At 45.3% G+C, this 17,502-nt stretch overlaps 8 protein-coding genes across 8 annotated transcripts; 5 read left to right on the top strand and 3 right to left on the bottom strand.

Annotated features, from left to right (window-relative positions):
- Positions 1-69: 69 nt before the first annotated feature.
- On the bottom strand, positions 70-1,179 carry KUCA_T00001217001 (uncharacterized protein; the record flags this gene model as incomplete). The annotated part of the gene is made up of 1 exon (XM_022605833.1): positions 70-1,179. The coding sequence occupies one exon, from the start codon at positions 1,177-1,179 to the stop codon at positions 70-72; it is 1,110 nt and encodes a 369-aa protein (XP_022457262.1).
- A 1,191-nt stretch (positions 1,180-2,370) lies between these two features.
- Positions 2,371-3,774, bottom strand: KUCA_T00001216001 (uncharacterized protein; the record flags this gene model as incomplete). The annotated part of the gene is made up of 1 exon (XM_022605832.1): positions 2,371-3,774. One exon carries the CDS (start codon positions 3,772-3,774, stop codon positions 2,371-2,373), a length of 1,404 nt encoding a protein of 467 aa, XP_022457261.1.
- A 606-nt stretch (positions 3,775-4,380) lies between these two features.
- On the top strand, positions 4,381-6,528 carry KUCA_T00001215001 (uncharacterized protein; the record flags this gene model as incomplete). Its single annotated transcript, XM_022605831.1, has 1 exon — positions 4,381-6,528. One exon carries the CDS (start codon positions 4,381-4,383, stop codon positions 6,526-6,528), a length of 2,148 nt encoding a protein of 715 aa, XP_022457260.1.
- A 207-nt stretch (positions 6,529-6,735) lies between these two features.
- On the bottom strand, positions 6,736-8,403 carry KUCA_T00001214001 (uncharacterized protein; the record flags this gene model as incomplete). The annotated part of the gene is made up of 1 exon (XM_022605830.1): positions 6,736-8,403. The coding sequence occupies one exon, from the start codon at positions 8,401-8,403 to the stop codon at positions 6,736-6,738; it is 1,668 nt and encodes a 555-aa protein (XP_022457259.1).
- A 574-nt stretch (positions 8,404-8,977) lies between these two features.
- Positions 8,978-10,504, top strand: KUCA_T00001213001 (uncharacterized protein; the record flags this gene model as incomplete). The annotated part of the gene is made up of 1 exon (XM_022605828.1): positions 8,978-10,504. The coding sequence occupies one exon, from the start codon at positions 8,978-8,980 to the stop codon at positions 10,502-10,504; it is 1,527 nt and encodes a 508-aa protein (XP_022457258.1).
- A 505-nt stretch (positions 10,505-11,009) lies between these two features.
- Positions 11,010-13,103, top strand: KUCA_T00001212001 (uncharacterized protein; the record flags this gene model as incomplete). The annotated part of the gene is made up of 1 exon (XM_022605827.1): positions 11,010-13,103. One exon carries the CDS (start codon positions 11,010-11,012, stop codon positions 13,101-13,103), a length of 2,094 nt encoding a protein of 697 aa, XP_022457257.1.
- A 243-nt stretch (positions 13,104-13,346) lies between these two features.
- Positions 13,347-14,966, top strand: KUCA_T00001211001 (uncharacterized protein; the record flags this gene model as incomplete). Its single annotated transcript, XM_022605826.1, has 1 exon — positions 13,347-14,966. One exon carries the CDS (start codon positions 13,347-13,349, stop codon positions 14,964-14,966), a length of 1,620 nt encoding a protein of 539 aa, XP_022457256.1.
- Positions 14,967-15,570: 604 nt separating this feature from the next.
- On the top strand, positions 15,571-17,028 carry KUCA_T00001210001 (uncharacterized protein; the record flags this gene model as incomplete). Its single annotated transcript, XM_022605825.1, has 1 exon — positions 15,571-17,028. The coding sequence occupies one exon, from the start codon at positions 15,571-15,573 to the stop codon at positions 17,026-17,028; it is 1,458 nt and encodes a 485-aa protein (XP_022457255.1).
- Between the last annotated feature and the right edge of the window lie 474 nt (positions 17,029-17,502).

Raw genomic sequence — 17,502 nt, 5'->3', positions numbered from 1 at the left:
ATAAAAACAAACAAAACATCAAAAGGGCCGAAAGAATGGAGAGAGTGAACTCTCCTTATTATGTTCCACTTATTCGGATTCTCTAGCAAACTCCTTGACCATGTCGACACCTTCCACTGCACCGCAGATGGTCTCGACAACGATACCGGTAACGAGGTAAGGGTCGATGTTGGAAGCCGGTCTTCTGTCCTCGAAGTATCCGTAACCTTCCAAGGCAACAGATCTTGGGATTCTGACGGAGGCACCACGGTTGGCAACTCCAGAAGAGAAGGCGGTCATCGACGCGGTCTCGTGTCTTCCGGTTAATCTCTGATCGTTGTCCTTACCGTAGAGTGAGATGTGCTCTGCGTGTCTCTTTGACAACTTCTCGAGAGCAGCGTCAATCACCTTCATACCACCTGGAACTCTCATGGCCTTGGTGGACACGTTGGTGTGACAACCAGCACCGTTCCAGTCACCCTTCAATGGCTTAGGATGCAGCGAGATCTTGACGCCAAAGTCCTCGGCCACACGGTGCAAGAAGTAACGAGCCACCCACAACTCGTCACCCATCTTGATTCCGGTGCATGGTCCGACCTGGAACTCCCATTGCGAAGGCATCACCTCGGCGTTGATACCGCTGATGGTGATACCGGCATAGAGACAGGCCTTGTAATGAGCCTCCACAACAGCCCTAGCGTAAACCTTGCCAGTACCAACACCACAGTAGTATGGACCTTGTGGGGCTGGGTAACCACCCTTTGGCCAGGCATAGACGTTTCCGTCGTGGTCAAACATGGTGTATTCCTGTTCCAAACCAAACCAGATCTCCTCGTCCGTGTAGCTGGCCATGATCTTAGCCGCCGCGGTTCTGTGGTTGTACTTGTTTGGGGTTCCGTCGTTGTTCCAGCACTCGGTTAGAACGACAATGTTGTCACCTCTTCTGAAAGGGTCTGGGTAGAAGGCGACTGGTCTAAGCAGCACGTCGGAGTTGTTGCCTGGCGCCTGTTCCGTGGAGGAACCGTCAAAGTTCCACTCTGGCAGATCTTCAACGCTGGCTGGCTTTGCGTCCAAAGTCTTACACTTGGATCTGATGTCACCAAAGGCATCGATCCAGATGTACTCGGCCAGGACTTTTCCTCTTTGGTCCAAGTCCAAGTACTTGGACAGGGCTGTGGTGTTTTCAACGTAAAGAGACATTGATAAAAGTTTTTTCTAGTGAAGTTTCCGGGTGTTTAAAAACAGGCCTTCTGGGTGTTTTTAAAAAATGGAAATCCGCAAAAGTAATGGATTCAATTGAGTCGACCTAGGTAGAAACAATGGAGAAAGGAAAAGGAACTCTGCAACAGGTTGGAAAAAAGGATCGGGATGTTGGACGAATATTATACTGCCTGGTGAAAAATGAGCTGCGCGGCAGAACAGCCAATCAACGCCCGTAGATAAGGTCATGTGACCTCTTCCCCCTACTTCCGAGGTAGGGGTGCGCGCTTTAATGGCTGTATCCGATCTGTGAACGAGGGTAGACTCGAGGGGAGGGTCATTGAAAGAGATTTGACTCTTCAGCTGCAAAGTGTGCGGTGAACGAAGATGGGAATCTGTGCTATTCTGTTGAGAAAACTAGTCGTTATACCAACATACTGATGGCCGCAACATTATGGGAGATTTAATGCAAAACTTATCGTCTGACGTACAACCATATTTTCAAGCTCCGATATGCTTTTTTGAAATTATGTAACCTGAGGGGCTGAGGCAGGTATTCCGGGGCCTCGGAATTAAACTCCGGATTGGCAAGAGTCACTCAAAATGGGACCAATTATTTTTGCCGAATTTGTCAACCCCCGATCAAGTCCTGATTTGAACAATACAGCCAAAGGCTTTATCTATGAACCAATGTTCCATACATGTGGATGGGTCTAGGTGTAGTGGGTGGGGCATAGAAAAACCACGTTCTGGGCTACTACTCCACAAGTGTTTCGAGCCTTCTTGGGTCATCGATAAGATTGAAATTAAGCTCTTAGTTACACTATTACCTTATAACAGAGTCAGCCATGACCGCCTAAACAGCTGACTCAACAATCACCCGAAATGTATCAAGGTGTGGAGCTTCGCGGCTGCGTAAACCCCAATTGCCGTTTTAGGTAAGGCGTCCTAACTTCGGGCATATGATTACGCGGAGCAGCGCTCACGTTAGGCAGTTAGAACCGAAACAGAGTTTGAAGAATATAGTTATTTTCTGGAAGCGTCAAAGGACATTATTAAACGCAAAAAAATATTAGTAACAATGTGGTTTATTTTGTTAAATTGATCCGAGCGAAGCTTTGGACTTTTACCCAGTTTGCTTTTTCAATTTGGTTGATTCCTCAAACTCCCGATTTTTCAGATCGCCTGATCTTACTCCTTTGAAAAAAGTGCTTCATTCGCCAATTCACGAATCTTTTTTTGACCCGCAGTCAAACCAGGCTCATCAACGTCAAACTTCTCCAATCCAAGAGCTCTTTTACCATCAACACTCAAAACATCTTTGGACTGCCCTCTATCTTCAAAAGACGACTCACATGGCCCATACTGCAGCTCGTAGACGAAGTCTGCCGGTTTCGATCCGTCCAAAAAACTGCGGTTACTATCTTTCAACGTGTTGATATTGTATGGACATAGGGGTGTGTGCGCTATAAAGCATACCGACGAATCCATATTTCCAGCGTGATTTCTATCAACCTCATGCAACAGATCTGCATGCCAGAGGACGAAATCCCCAGGGTTCACATACGGAATTCCAACTACGCTCTTATCGTGTTTGAGATGTGGAAAAAGGCCAGGATCATGCGCAAGTAATTGTCCTGATCCAGGTGTTGCACCTGGAAATTTGGAGGATTGAAATTCCAACTTTCCGTCGTCTTTCCAGAAGAAGGGCCGTAACAGTAAATATGGAATGGCTGTCCTCATGTTTGGAAGAAACCTGATCGTTCCCTCACCACATTTGGAATGCGAAAGGGCAACCCAGCCTTGGAATGCCCTAAATACGCTACATGTAGAGCCATTATTGGTGGCTCCATTGTACAGATCTTGGACTCCAGCTGGACGTTTGGCAATCTGATATGGATCCCATTTCTCCCACTCACCTTCGAAGATCTCCTTGTAGACTTCTCTGTAGCTTGGGTCTTCCCATCTTTCAATTGAACTTGAGTCAACATGAAGGTTCAGTGTCACCTGTTTTCCAGGCTGGCGAACTCTTAGTCTGTCTGGATAAACCACCTGCGAGCTCATATCAACGAGAGCGTCTGGGTCGTCATTCTCGTATACTTTACCAACGGCTTTCATGAGCTGGATAGTTCGAGGATGCGACCTTGCCTCAACCTGGGTTCTTGACCAGTGAACAAACCAGTTACTTGGAGATCCTTTTGGATGGCCTGTAAGGCCAGGATGACTCTTCAGATAATCAACAAAGTCCTTTTTCCAATTGAGGGCCTGCTCTTGAGAGTAAACCCCTCGGATTATCAAACATCCTCTTTCTTTCAGCAGCTTTTTGTACTCGTCAGGAATGGTGTTGCTGTTAGATTCAATGGCATTGAACTCAACTTGGGGAATAAAATTAGAGCCTTCAGCAGCAATTGCCTCTATCTCGCTATCAAGCTCTGTGAGCAGTCTTTTCCAAGACTCTTCCAAAGCCTCGTAGTGTTCTGGTTTGAGGATCTCTGCTTTGAGTTGGGAATACCTCTCCCCCAATTCTGGTGCAAAACCAGATCCGATAGCACCAATTGCACGTTCACCAACGGAGGTTACGGTTCTAGTATTCATATCGTACACCTCAAAACTCAGTTCACCTCCAAATCTCCTCCTCCGGAAATATCAGGTGCCACACACTCTTATAAAGCAACCAACTTGTGATTTTTTGCCCCGGTTTCGGGGGAAAATGGTCTGAGGCTAAGTTCAGCCAGCTTTGCCTGCGGCCAACTATTTCATTCCAAGCTCAAAATAAGATTTCAGACGGCCAACTATCAGTTTATGTGGGGCGGCGCGGCTCCCTTTTGAGCGGTACACTCGATAGATAAGACTTGGCCCGCGGCCAACGCTTCCTTATCGGGAAAGATCAACCAGGGAAGCGCAGATACTTAGACCGATATCTCAAGGGTAGTAATTTAGAAAACCCTGGATCGTGTGATTTTGATGGAATGGGACAAGCCAGAGAACGCTATAAGATATTGCAGATAACACGGAGGAACAGTGTTGCTGAGTTGAGAATGGGTTGGTACTAGGGGACCCACCTAAGACTGTTTGCGATTACGTTATATATATATGTATATATGTATAGCATAAAAAAAGGGCTGAGATTAGACCTCCAGCCAATAAAACTTGATTACCAATCAATTGACTTCGATATGTGCCTGTGTGTCAAGGCGGCAAATGTTCCGAGTAGATGTGATTTCATTAGAGATTGTGCAGACCAAATCGGGCTCTCCGCAGCGATTGATCTTCACCACCCCTTTTCTGCTCTCAAAAAAATCCGAAAGAAGAGCTATTCTGAAGATACGAAATACAATAATTCAAAATAGCAAGATTATGGAAACTGCCAACATGACAACTGAAGTGATAGCATTTGCCCGCCCCTACAGAAGTAGGAAATCTCCACCTTGTGATTTTTGCCGCAAAAGAAGGACGTGCTGCCTCAAAGAAGCTGGGTCAAACCGATGCATAGGATGTAGAGTCAGAAAAGCCGAGTGCACCTACATCGAAAGACCTGCGGCCAAAAAGAGGCCCCCACCAAGAGAACGGCCACAGTACGAAACCAAGGACCAGCGGATTGCACTCAACATCTCACGAGATGGGTCTGTGAATATAGAAGTGACAACCACAGACCCTTTCATTGCAAGGGAAATTCCAGAAGTGGAATCTGAAATGCGTGGAATGGACAACAGACTGGAGTTGCATAACGGTAAAACATCTCTATTCGTTGGCTTCAGTGGAGACCAAGATCCTTGGCTATTACAGAGAGTAGCAAGGGAAACACCAGGTTCGGCCGAAAAAAGATATACAAATCCTGCTCGAGATATAAATGAGCCCATATTTTTCTCCATATGTCCAACTATATATCTTGACCCACGACCAGACCATTACTGCATCGATAGTGTTAACGAGGTGGTGAAGCCATTCAGTCCCAAGATTCTCATAGACACCTACTTTGCTTCGGTCAATCCTTCATATCCGGTGATAAACGCAAGCATACTTTCTGACTCCAATCAGAATATATCTGCCACTTTGTTGGCTGCCATTTACGTGAAGGCATACTCCCATGTTCAAGGCGATCTGAAGGCTCTTGCCCTGGAGAAGGAAAAACGCAGAGACTGGTATGCCCTTTTCGGATTTCTTGGAAAAGCCCTCCCAATAGAATGCGGTGCTGCCACATTACAAACTGTGCAAGCACTACTTCTGAAACTACATTTTTTGCCTATAATTATCAGAGATGCAAATGCTCCATGTGCATGGGTGGAGACAGCTTCTCTGGTCGCCGTCAACCAGGACCTGGGGCTCAACGTGGATCCGTCTTTGTGGGACCTTCCAAAGTGGGAAAAGCGACTACGAAGGAGATTATGGTGGGCTACTTATGCGGAAGATAAGTGGCAGGCTTTGGGGTTATCGAGACCTAGCCATATTCGTGATGAAGACTTTAGCGTGGGAACCATCTGCGAGGACGATTTCGTTGAGGAGGGGGATGACGATCAAACTGCGAAGGAAAAAATGGCTAAGAAGGTGGGAGTTAATATGTTCATTGCTTTGGTTCATTTGACTGGAATTCTGGCCAAGATGCTCACTTCATTCTACTCCACAAGAACAGTTCTTCAATCGCGCAAGCCTGCAGATGAGGTCATGTCTATAGGCGTTGATCTTATCAACAGATTGAACGCAATAGAAAATATTTACTTTTCCAAAGAGAAAATCCCTTCTCATCTTTTGGGAAGTATGGTTTCATTGAGACTGGCCAAAGCAACGTTAACAATGTCATGTTGCAGATCTATTCTGTATGCTGATAGCAAGGTCACCTTCTCTGAAATACAGACCAGGGCATACGAGTGTGCCCGTGACTTCAACGTGTATTTGGAGACTCTTGGTAACAAAAATCTTGATTGCCATTGGTGGAGTTTTTCTAGAGTAAACTTTTCGATAGTGGGAGCTTGCATCCTTGCCTTCTACGTTGCTGCAGATAAAGAAGGCGATGAACTGGTATGGAGGGATATTGTTTATCGATACAGAAACAACCTTGTTTCCATCTGGAATTTAAATCGTGTGACCGAGTTGGCTTTATTGAGATTTGACAGCCTTTTATCCAGAGTTGAGCGTGCCATGGAATCTGAGTCCCGTATAAGATCCTACTCCAGAGGACCTTCATGCACGAAACCAAGCGGATCTCCACTCAAAGACTTTGCAAATGACCCTTTCGAAATAAACGATCTCGCTCCAGCATTGAAGAGCTTTATGGAGGAGGACAACTTTTTCATGGAGTGGTTGTCCAAGAATAATTTTCAGATGTTTTGCAAGAACTTCAAGGAGCAATAGCAGGGCGGATTAGGGCAAGCTACATTAAACTTGTTGTACTAGTTTTACTTAATTATTTTGACAATCCTCAAACTTGTGGTTGTAGAATTACGTTGATTACTATTGAACTTATTTTTTGAGAATTTTTAAGATCTGCTTTGATTTAATTTAGAAGAATAGCTTTGATTCTCAAGAGACTTATAGTTAGTCCAGCAACTCGTCTAAACCTCAACCATTTATAGCCACATCAATAACCTTCATGATCCTTAAAACTTTCTCGTCTGTGAACTTCCTTCCAACAACTTGAATGGAGGTTGGTGCATTCTTGAACTTGCCAATCTCTGCATATAATTCCTTTCTGACATAAGAGTCGTACTTATCGTATGGAAACACAGGAAACACGTTGAGATCAGCAAAAGGTTCTTTGCGAAGATACTCCTTAGTTGGAGCATCTTTTACGAGGTCAATTTTTCCGATAGGAATGATACCAGCTGCATACCCTAGAAGGTTGTAGACAGCTGAGAGAGAGTTGGTGGAGTACATCCCATGAGGTGCGGCTGGGGTTGGAGAGCTTGGGGTTAAAATTGCATCCAGACCATTTTCGACAAATATTTCAAGATACTTCTTTGAAAACAACCGCGCTTTTCTGTCCATCTCGTGAACCTCAGAAATAGTCATTGGCCTCTCACACTCACTGCCGCAACATCTTGAGATGTAAGGCTCACCACTAGCTGCAATGGATTTCTGGTAGCCCTCTTGCCCATCAGCAACGTAGAACCGAAAGACTGTTTCAGTAATCTCCCGATGTAAATTTCCAATATCAATCTCGACAATTTTGTGGCCTAGTTCCCTGAGACGTTCGCAAGTATTTTTCAAAGGACGAATCATGGAACTTGTGGTCTCAACAACGTTGTCCTGGTAGATAACGCCAATGGTCAAAGACTCAGAAAGCTGCGGCTCTCTCCATTCCAGAGGAGAACAGCAAAAGTCCTGATCAGCAATTTTGCTTCCAATCATTGCCTTAATCCAAGTTTCCAAAGAATCAACGTCCGTGGAAAGAGGACCAATTTGGCCTCTGACCCAGGTCAGTCCGCCTTTACCCTCGGCAATTCCTCCGCTTGAGACTCTATGGGTGGATGGCATAAACCCATAGACTCCATTAGAATGAGCAGGAAGTCTGATAGACCCACCACCATCGGTTCCAACACCAAGCGGTGATCCTCTCATTGCAATAAGAGCGCCCTCACCGGAAGAACTTCCAGCCGGAGTCAGTGAAAGATTGTGTGGGTTCTTGGTTGTTCCAAATAAATTATTAAGTCCCTCGACAATCAGACACCCCTGAGCAATGTTTGTCTTCACAAAAGGGACTGCTCCTCGCTCCTTCAACAACTTCACGGTAAGCCCGTCCTCGTCCTTGTAGTTTCCAACCCAGGACACAAAACCAAAGGTGGTATCTGCACCATTTACATTGAAGATCTCCTTTAAAGAAATGGGAAGCCCATGGAAAGGTCCAACAGGTTTACCAGTCTCTTGAAGAATTCTATCAAGTTCTCTGGCTCTCTTTAAGGCTTCCTCTAGAAACAGAGAGGTAAGACAGTTGGTCAGCTGATGGGCTATCACTGCTCTCTTGCAGAAAGCCAGTGTGACGTCTTCGCTCTTCCACTCACCACTCCTCAGTTTAGTCAGAAGAGGGGTAGCTCTGGTTTCTGTTATTTCAAGCTCGTGACTAGTCAAAATTCCACATTCGGCAGGAACATCGATAACCGACCTAGTAGAATTCTGGCCAATATCCTCCAGGTAGATGGCAGGTAGAACCCATTCCCTCGGATAAGTCAGCAACCCCCTCCTCTCGGCCGCCTTCTTTTGCCAATCTTCAACGTCAAAGGGCACCATCATTGAGGAAAAAAGGTGTTGTTTGGAGAATCAAGAAGATGAAGGGAGATCAGGAAAACCGAACTGACTCTATTACAGCCCACTCTAAAGAAGTTTAATCAAAAGCCCTGTCAGGCGCCGTCCTGTCGCCGCAATTAGAACGCAAGTAGCCCGCAGGTCAGCCAGATTCTACACCAATATTCTGTGTGTTATCTAGTTGTCAAAACCGAGATCCGAGACGTCGTACCGCATGTCATTTCGTTATCTTGCGAATTGGCCCGATCGTTATCCGGTTTCCCAAAGAGGGAACCCAACTTATGTAATCTCCATATCTTGCCCCGCGGCCAAGTTTTTCCACATCATGCACAGCCGCGTTTAATGCAGATGCTCAAACCCTTATCAGTTGGCCTCAGTGAATAATTTCTCGAATCTTACCAAATTAGTCCCCCTATCAATCGGATATGTCTGACAAAACAAAGCTCATATCTATCGTGGTTGGCCGGACAGACTGGAGTACATAAACACAGTGATATTCTGCGATCCAGATTGGACAGTTGTTCTCTTCCTTCTTCCAAAAAACCTTCCAATACTCTCCATCATGAAGACCGCTAGTGACTCTGAATCGGGAACTCAGACAAGACACCTCTCCAAGCTGGTGCCAAATTCCAAATGGGGGCTTTTGATAATTGCCTGGATCACTGCTATTGCCAACCCAACTTCAGGAGGGTATGAGGCCTCAATGATGGGAACGGTCGTCGGACTGGACATTTATGTTGATTACTTTGGCCTCACCACCTCCAACAGTGGTCTCAATAATGCCTCCATTTTCATGGGTGCTTTTGCCATTATCCCGTTCGTACAAGTTCTCGCAGACAAATACGGCCGCCGCTTTTGTATTTTTTTCGCAACCACCTTCATGGTCATTGGAGTCATAGTCCAGTCTACATCCCACAAGTATGCTCAATTCATTGTCGGCCGTGTTATTGCTGGTGTGGGAAACTGCCTGATGAATGCTACAGCACCCGCGCTGGTATCGGAAATAGTTGCCGAGGAAATTCGTGGTGCCGTGGTCGGAACGTTCCATAGTTGTTTCTATGTTGGATCTCTGATAGCAGCTGGTGTCACCTATGGTACCCGCAACATCGATAGCAATTGGTGCTGGAGGGCACCAATGGTGGTTCAGTTGGCTCCCGCGTTACTGTGTTACATATGTCTTGCCTTTGTACCCGAGTCTCCAAGATGGCTGGTTTCCAAGGGAAGAGAGACCGAGGCAAAGGAGATCTGGGATATTGTCTACGAACATGATGAATTGAGAGTAGAAAGAGTATTAGGAGAGGTCTACGAGTCTCTCCATGCCGAAACTACCATCTACAATGATGCCAACATTTGGAAAGAGTTGGTGTCTTCCAAAGCCAATCTGAGGCGTCTTTTCATCATGCTTTCATTGGCTTGGTGTGGTGAACTTTCTGGAAGCTCGGTTGCAACTTACTACATTACCACCATTTTGGAGCAGGCTGGAGTGACTGACGTCAACACCCAGTTACAAATCGCCATCATCAGAAGTGCTTTCTGTCTAGTGTGTGCTGGTTTTGGATGCTATACCTTTGATATTATTGGTAGAAGAATCCAGGCTCTGATCTCCATGGGTGGTGAAGTTGTGTGCTTGCTTATTCTGGGTGGACTTGTCAAACAGTTTGGGGGTAGCACCAACACGTCTGGACAATACGGTGCTGTGGCTATGATGTTCATCTTCAGTGGATTCTATTCCTACTGTTTCACACCACTGCTGTGTTTGTATCCTTCAGAGATATTTCCGAATAGGACGAGAGCCGCAGGTTTGGCGTTCTTCCAGTTTGCAGACTACGGATGCGCCCTTTTCACTACCTTCATTCTTCCTATTGCAATGAGCAATTTGGGCTGGAAATTCTACATCCTGAACGGCAGTTACAACATAGTCTTTTTACCGTGCATCTACTTTTTTTGGGCTGAGACCAGGGGCTTGCAATTGGAGATGGTTGCGGATCTGTTTGGCGATGGAGTGGATCGTGTTCACGAAATCGAGGGTGATCACACGGCTTCTGGAAGCGTCGAAGTGATCGACGTTGCAAACGAGCTCAAGGCGTGAGTTACTTTATATATAGTTTCTCTGAATTATAACCTGAATTTTGCTGATGTGTGTATATTCGACGTGGTTCATTTCGCGCCTATTCAAGTGGAGTCAGGCACGTCGCGTGTAGCCCAGAAATACTCTCCGCATTCTTGACGAACTTGGTTAGACGCGTTTTTTCCGTAAAATGATCACTCCCATTTCACCTCCTGTACATTTCTTCTCATAAGCGAGCTCCGCGCAGCATAGCCTAACCCCAACCAGGAAATAGCCTTCATTGATAGCCCCCATAGTTAAAAGGCTCATGCGCGTGCATCATGCGGCTCATAAATAGCGTATACACTACCAATAAAACACAGAGTGTACCCCTCAATGGGCGGGTCTCATAGTTAAGAAAATATGGCTAGGCGCCATTGTTATTGTCTGGTGATGGGAAACTGTCCTCAAGTTATAACTGATCTGTCATTCCATTTTTTTGTTTTTTTTTCTGTTGGTTGTTTTTGTTGCATTTGTCATATATCCCATGTCTTTTCCTCCCAAACAGAGTATCTCCGATTGGGGAATAGACACGGGACAGGACACAGGGCCGGCTCACTTGATGATTCCGCCTGGGTTCACAAATCCAAACAACCACTTGGTCCAATCGCCAAACAGCTCGACGTGGTCTGCGAATTTGACCCCGATTTTCTCGGAGCTTAACGAGATTGGCGAAAGATTAAGCAGCATATCCTCAACAGGTACATTTTTCAACTCCAAGAGCATACAACAGCCATCTCAGCAGCGGCAACAGAAAACAGGAGACAACAGATCTGTTTTTACAGAGACACCCAGAATCAGCCGGATATTTGATCTCTGGAAGATCAAGACTAATATTTCGAGCGACGAGCTCAATTGTGACAAACAACAGAGTTTTGAAAAGTTTAAGTTTTCCATCATAGCCTCTCCATTGGTGAATGACGATGATCACGTCAGACATCAGAAAAGAATACGAGACTTGAGTTTGAATTCCATTCGGAGCAAGACGACACGAAAAATTGACCAGGCCGTTTTCAACTCGTCGAGATTCCTATTTTTGGCCATCAACCTGTGCATTTACTCTTCGAAGTTCAGCTCCAGCACTAGAAGTGCCAATTTGCTGGCATTGATGGTTATTTCGCTGGCAAACCTGTATACCAGATTCACACATGGGTTGCAGATCAGGAAACTGTTGCCATTGATATCCAGCCGATTAGCTGATTTCATTAGGCTCAATAACGAACTATCCTCAGCTCTGCTGGATAGTGTATCTGGGCTGGGTTTCCAGGATAATTTCAAAATGGAGTTGAATTCGATAGTTGGTAAGCACAGAATACTCAAAAAGCGAGTCAAAAGTTTCAGATACAAGGAGAAGGTCCAGAGCATTCTCAGACTGCTCATATCGTCATTTGACCTCAAGATAAAACGCACTTTGCCTTATGTCAACTTGTCGACACTGTCGTTGTACTTTGATATCTATCAAATCAATCTTGCGGGCAAGAACGGGCACGTGTTAGACATATTGCACAACGGTGAAAACAATCAGGAGCACAACCTGAAACCTCTGTTACTGCTCAGTGACACTGGCGACGACGAATACGACAAAGAGAATAACGACGACAATTTCAATGCGGAAGGTGATCTACCTCATGCAACTGTGGATCTGCTTCACTCAAATCTGGAACTCTACGATCCAGTCAAGATGTTAAAGGTGTTTGTCATGTTGCGCCGAATTTTACTCTGCATCTTTCTCTCAACTTTAGAGAATTCAAACTCAAGCTCATCTTCAAACGTGAACGAAGAGGAATTCAGACAATTAGTCATGGACAAGTTTGGCCTCGAATTCGTACAATTTTTGAGCACGACTACCAAACTCAAGGTGCTGAAACATGTTTTGGAATCATGCAACGATTCAATCTCAGACATGATATCTCAAATAAGTGACTTGAATTCTGAGAACGACGAGGCATTACTAGGGAAAGATGAACAGATTGTTGTCAACACGATAGACATCATTGATGCCATGACATACAAGATCAAGAACTGGAATGTGAAGAATGGTGATAGTATCTCTAAGCTGAGAGATATGAAAAGGGAACTTCAGAATATCACCAGATTTGTCAATGAGGGGTTGGGCAGACTTGAAGATGAGCATAGAAATCATTCGTCAACCATTTCGCCTCTACTTAATAAGAGAGGAGCTGGTTTCCCCTCCAGCTCGAATCCGAGGAGAATTTCCAGCGGCCTTCCCTTTAATTTGGTAAGAATCCAAACCAATTCCGAGCCTGAAGAAGAGGCCCAGATGTTTGAGGTCACCCCGAATCAAAGTCCTAACCTCGCTTTTCTAGAAAATAACGAAGCCCAGAACACTGTGATATTCTTCGGGGACAATCCAGAAGAGGTCCCTTCGGTTCTGAGCAGAGCCGATTTGACCAGAGAGCTACAGAAGAAGTTCAATGACCCTGCAGCTGAAGATTTCGTGATGTCCACACCCGAAGCTTCCAAAGTACATGACCAAAACGACATCATACTCACTGGTGACGAGTCCAAGATGAAGATGATCTTCCAGGAGGAACTCAAGAGGAAGCTCATGAAGCTCTGAAAAGAGGGCGACATCCACTACCAGATTAATCAGAAGACAAAGTTCGCATTTAATTGTCTCTTCATTCATCTACATCATTTTTTGTCTATTTTATCGCTCCATTTTTTGTGTATACTACATTTTTCAAATCTCACCGACCTGACTGCCATTTGGGCTCGGGTCACTCGCTAACTATGCTCAAAGTCATCTGAGCCGATGAATAACCTTCCATGGCAACTGTACTCTTGTTGTGGTGTATTGAACATGTCAGCAGAATTGTTGAAGATAATAAGTGATATAACGCAGTCAACAGACTTTGATGAGGTCACGAATAAATCTTTGTATGATTCTGGCGAATTGAAGGCGACGCTGGGTGCGTTCATAAGCGATGAGATCGCGAGTTCCACCGTTTCCAATGTGTTCACAGAGGCGTGTGTCTCCTTAATAGAGTCCGAAAATTCAGAAGAAGAGAGTGGTTCAATTAAGTTATTGCATTCGCTGTTGATCCTCATAGACCTCAGTCTTTGCGTGTTTGCCAATTATAAGGCTGATCTGAAAAATCTGCCAATGGATCTGCTATACGTGATCATCAATTCCACCAGTGTTGAATTCATAACGGATAGGCTGGGTCCCATTCTACTGAACCCCTCAACACGATCCAAGTTATTAGTTCTCAACCAAGATCAGGATGGAAGATACAAACCAGGTTCGAGTCTCTTACGAATGGGCAACCTTCTCTTGACTAAAGGAAGGACCCTCAATCACCTTGAAAAACATGAGATTTTTTCTGGAAACCTGCGGAACTTCATTTTTCAGAACTTCAAGCTCAACGACAAGATTTTGCTGGGAAATGCAAGTTTCAGCAAGACGCCATGGAACGGAAATCCAGAGTTGAAGGAATACTATGCCCAGGCACCTAGAATGGAGACATACAGCTCTTTAAACTCAAAAGCGTCTCGCAGAAAGGATAACCAGCTGAACCAATACGAATCACTCTATTTAGGAACGCTCAAATTGCAGTCCTATTTTGCCAACCCCATTCGTTACTACGACTCGATAACGAAAGGGTCTCGCCGTCAACAGCACAACCACAAATCAGACTCTCTCCTGAATTATGCCCAAGATGACGGCAGTGTGCAACTCGCGAACTTGGTTGACGGCCTATTCAAGTTGGACGAGCAGAAGAAGAACAAAAAGCTGAGTAACCAGATACATAGATGCAACTGGCCAGTTGGACTCAAGGAGTTTTCGGACGTGGTTGATGATCCGAAACAGAGACAGGTCCTGATTTTGCAGACGTATATTTTCGTTCATTTCTTTGACTCGATATACAAGCCGGGAAGTATCCATGGTGCCAGGTCTGCAATTCCAAGTTCTAAAAGACAATTTTTGACTAAGCTGAAGCAGGCCGTCATCAAGCACTACGAGAGATTTCCTTCTACTCGTGCTTTTGCGCGTATAATCACTGTATTATGTGAGGATCTGGAACAAAAATGGAGTGATTGGAAGGATGGAGGGTTTCAGCCCGTTTCGAACACAGACATTGATGTTTCGTCCGAGCGCATAGAGGGGCTGATTAGCAGTGTAATCGATGAAAAGTTCTTCACCAAGCCCAAGTACGGATTTAAATATGGGGATGCTACGATAAGCCAAGTTTGGAAGACTGAGACGGGACTCTCGAAGCTCGAACGCAAACGCAATGCGGAGGATGAAGAAAAAATAGACGACTATAAGATGGAGCTCTATCAGCTGAAGAACGAGGAGGGCGTGGACCGGGCCCAGGTGGATAACATCCAGTGGAGAGCGTTGAGACTGGCCAAGGCCAATGGGAAGTGGACTCAATTAGGAAAGACCACTCTGGAGGATGGTATAGAGGGGTTGTAGTGTATAGTATATGGGTCAAATGTGTATAATAGAATTGTGTATGCGTATAATGTGATTCTCTGTTGTGTGCATATAATATAAATGTTTAGCGTCAGCACTGCCTTTGTGTCACAATGTGTGTACCTGTGTATTTCACTCTGGTCATAGCATATGGTAGATGTGCATGCCATGTACACTACACAAAGTCTATATCAAACCTCTACCGAACCTTTTTATGACCGGACCAAGATAGAAGGTCGTAATCTGTCTAAAAATAGCAATATCAACGGTAGCCAGATCAAAACCGGCGCTAAATTAAGCCTTCTCAGAAAAGTAAACAAGTCCAATATAACCTATTTGGGGAAAACATAAACAGACCCGCGCTCAAGGGGGGTCAACCGCCAGCAGCGGAGTGTTTTCTGGGCTGTGCAGAATACCGCGAACACGCATTCCAAGACGCCCTTTTGGCAGTACAGAACCGAGACCATTCCTATTTTTATCCTACGAATTCCACCTTGTTTCTACTGATACTTTTTTCTTTCCCATAACATCTCTCTTCCTCTATTCCAAACCAGTGTTCAGGAAGGAATTATAGGAGAAGCTTTACATCTACACATACTGCAAGATGATTATGACATCGATCAAAGACCAGTTCATTGACGCAGATCAACCACATCTGTTTCAGTTCTGGGAAAAGCTTACACAGGAGGACCAAGCCTTGTTCTTAGAACAGCTTTCCAAATATCCCAACCCACGCCTGCTTTGCAACACGGTCAAACAGGCAATCCAGTTAAATGCGGAAAGCACCTCTGGCGGTAGCAGCAAGAATGCGTCTCCGTTACCAGAATCGTCCTGTGTTTCCATCCTGGAGGAGACCGCGTCTGACCTGAAGAAATGGGAAGACCAGGGCTTTGAGTTGTTTCACAAGGGCCAAGCAGCCATTGTGTTGATGGCCGGTGGTCAGGGTACGCGCCTGGGATCCGAGAATCCCAAGGGATGCTACGACATTGGACTGCCTTCGAACAAGCCTGTGTTCCAGATTCAGGCTGAGCGCATTCTGAAACTGCAACAGTTAACTGACGAAAAGTATAGCACCACTGGAACGGTTATTCCATGGTACATTATGACTTCTGGTGCCACCAGGGCCACTACGGAAAAGTTTTTCAACAGCCACAACTACTTTGGACTTCAGAGAGAAAACGTTGTGTTTTTTGATCAAGGCTTTTTGCCATGTTTCAGCATGGATGGCTCCAAGATTCTCATGAAGGACCAGCACAACATCTGTGAGGCTCCTGACGGAAACGGAGGCTTGTATAAGTCTATGTACGACAGCGGTGTTTTGCAGGACTTTCAGCAAAGGGGAATCAAGCACATCCACATGTACTGTGTGGACAACGTGCTGGTGAAGGTTGGTGATCCTGTTTTCTTGGGATGGGCTTCGTCTCAGAAATATGATATCGCAACCAAGGTGGTGAGGAAAAGAAGTGCCCACGAGTCCGTTGGTCTCATTGTTCTGGATCGTGATTTGAACGCTCCATCGGTGATTGAGTACTCCGAGATCTCCAAAGAGTTGTCCGAGAAGGTTGACGAAGACACTGGAAAGCTGCATCTGAGAGCTGCCAACATCGTCAACCATTATTACAACGTGGACGTTCTGAACAGAATGATCCCAGAGTGGATCTCGTCTCAGGACTTCCTTCCTTTCCATATTGCCAAGAAGAGGATTGCCTCATTGGACTTCAAGACTGGAGAGTTGGTCAAGCCAGTTGAACCAAATGGAGTCAAGCTGGAGCAGTTCATCTTTGACGTGTTCCCAAGCATCACCCTGGAAAAGTTTGGATGCATGGAGGTTTGCAGAGATTCCGAGTTTTCGCCTCTAAAAAACGCCCCAGGAGCTGCTAACGATACACCCCAGACGTGCTTGTCAAGTATATTGAATAGATCCACGAAATGGGTGCTGGAAAACGGTGGATTGTTGGAGTCTCCAGATGCTCAGGTCGAGGTTAGTCCATTGACAAGTTATAATGGCGAGGGTTTGGAGTTTGTGAGAGGCAAGGTGTTCAAGAATGGCGAATGCATATGAATTGGCAAAAGAACCAGAAAAAATCTCGGTTGTTTAAACCAATGTCTTGAACGCGACAAATCATCAAATCACCACTTGAAGTGGTTCAATGGGGAAGGGTTTCTGCAGTATGGACTTTGAGTTCGAATAAGAAAAAAAAATCATAAAAAAATCATAAATCACATCCACGGGGTCAAGTACTCTTCAGTGGCACTATTCAGAGCACTTTTTTTTCGCTTGTCTTTTATAAAGGGATCACTATCATTACAATAAGATGTAGCTATCACACTTGGATAGTTGTAGAGTTGTGGCTCGAAATGGCTAAGCCACTGAGCTGGGCTGGTAATCTGCCCGCGTGAAGAATGGCAGACGGCGAACTTGGACAGCGAACTTAATGGAACAAATATCTGACCAGCATGGGCCCCATTGTTGAGCACAAGGACATTTGCCACGCTCTTACAATCCACTCATCGCCACGTTATTTTGAGGAATTGC

Source organism: Kuraishia capsulata, genomic scaffold (genome assembly GCF_000576695.1).
Source record: "Kuraishia capsulata CBS 1993 genomic scaffold, Kuraishia_capsulata_scaffold_1, whole genome shotgun sequence".
Lineage (NCBI taxonomy): Eukaryota > Fungi > Ascomycota > Pichiomycetes > Pichiales > Pichiaceae > Kuraishia > Kuraishia capsulata.
This window is presented reverse-complemented; position numbering and strand designations above follow the sequence as displayed.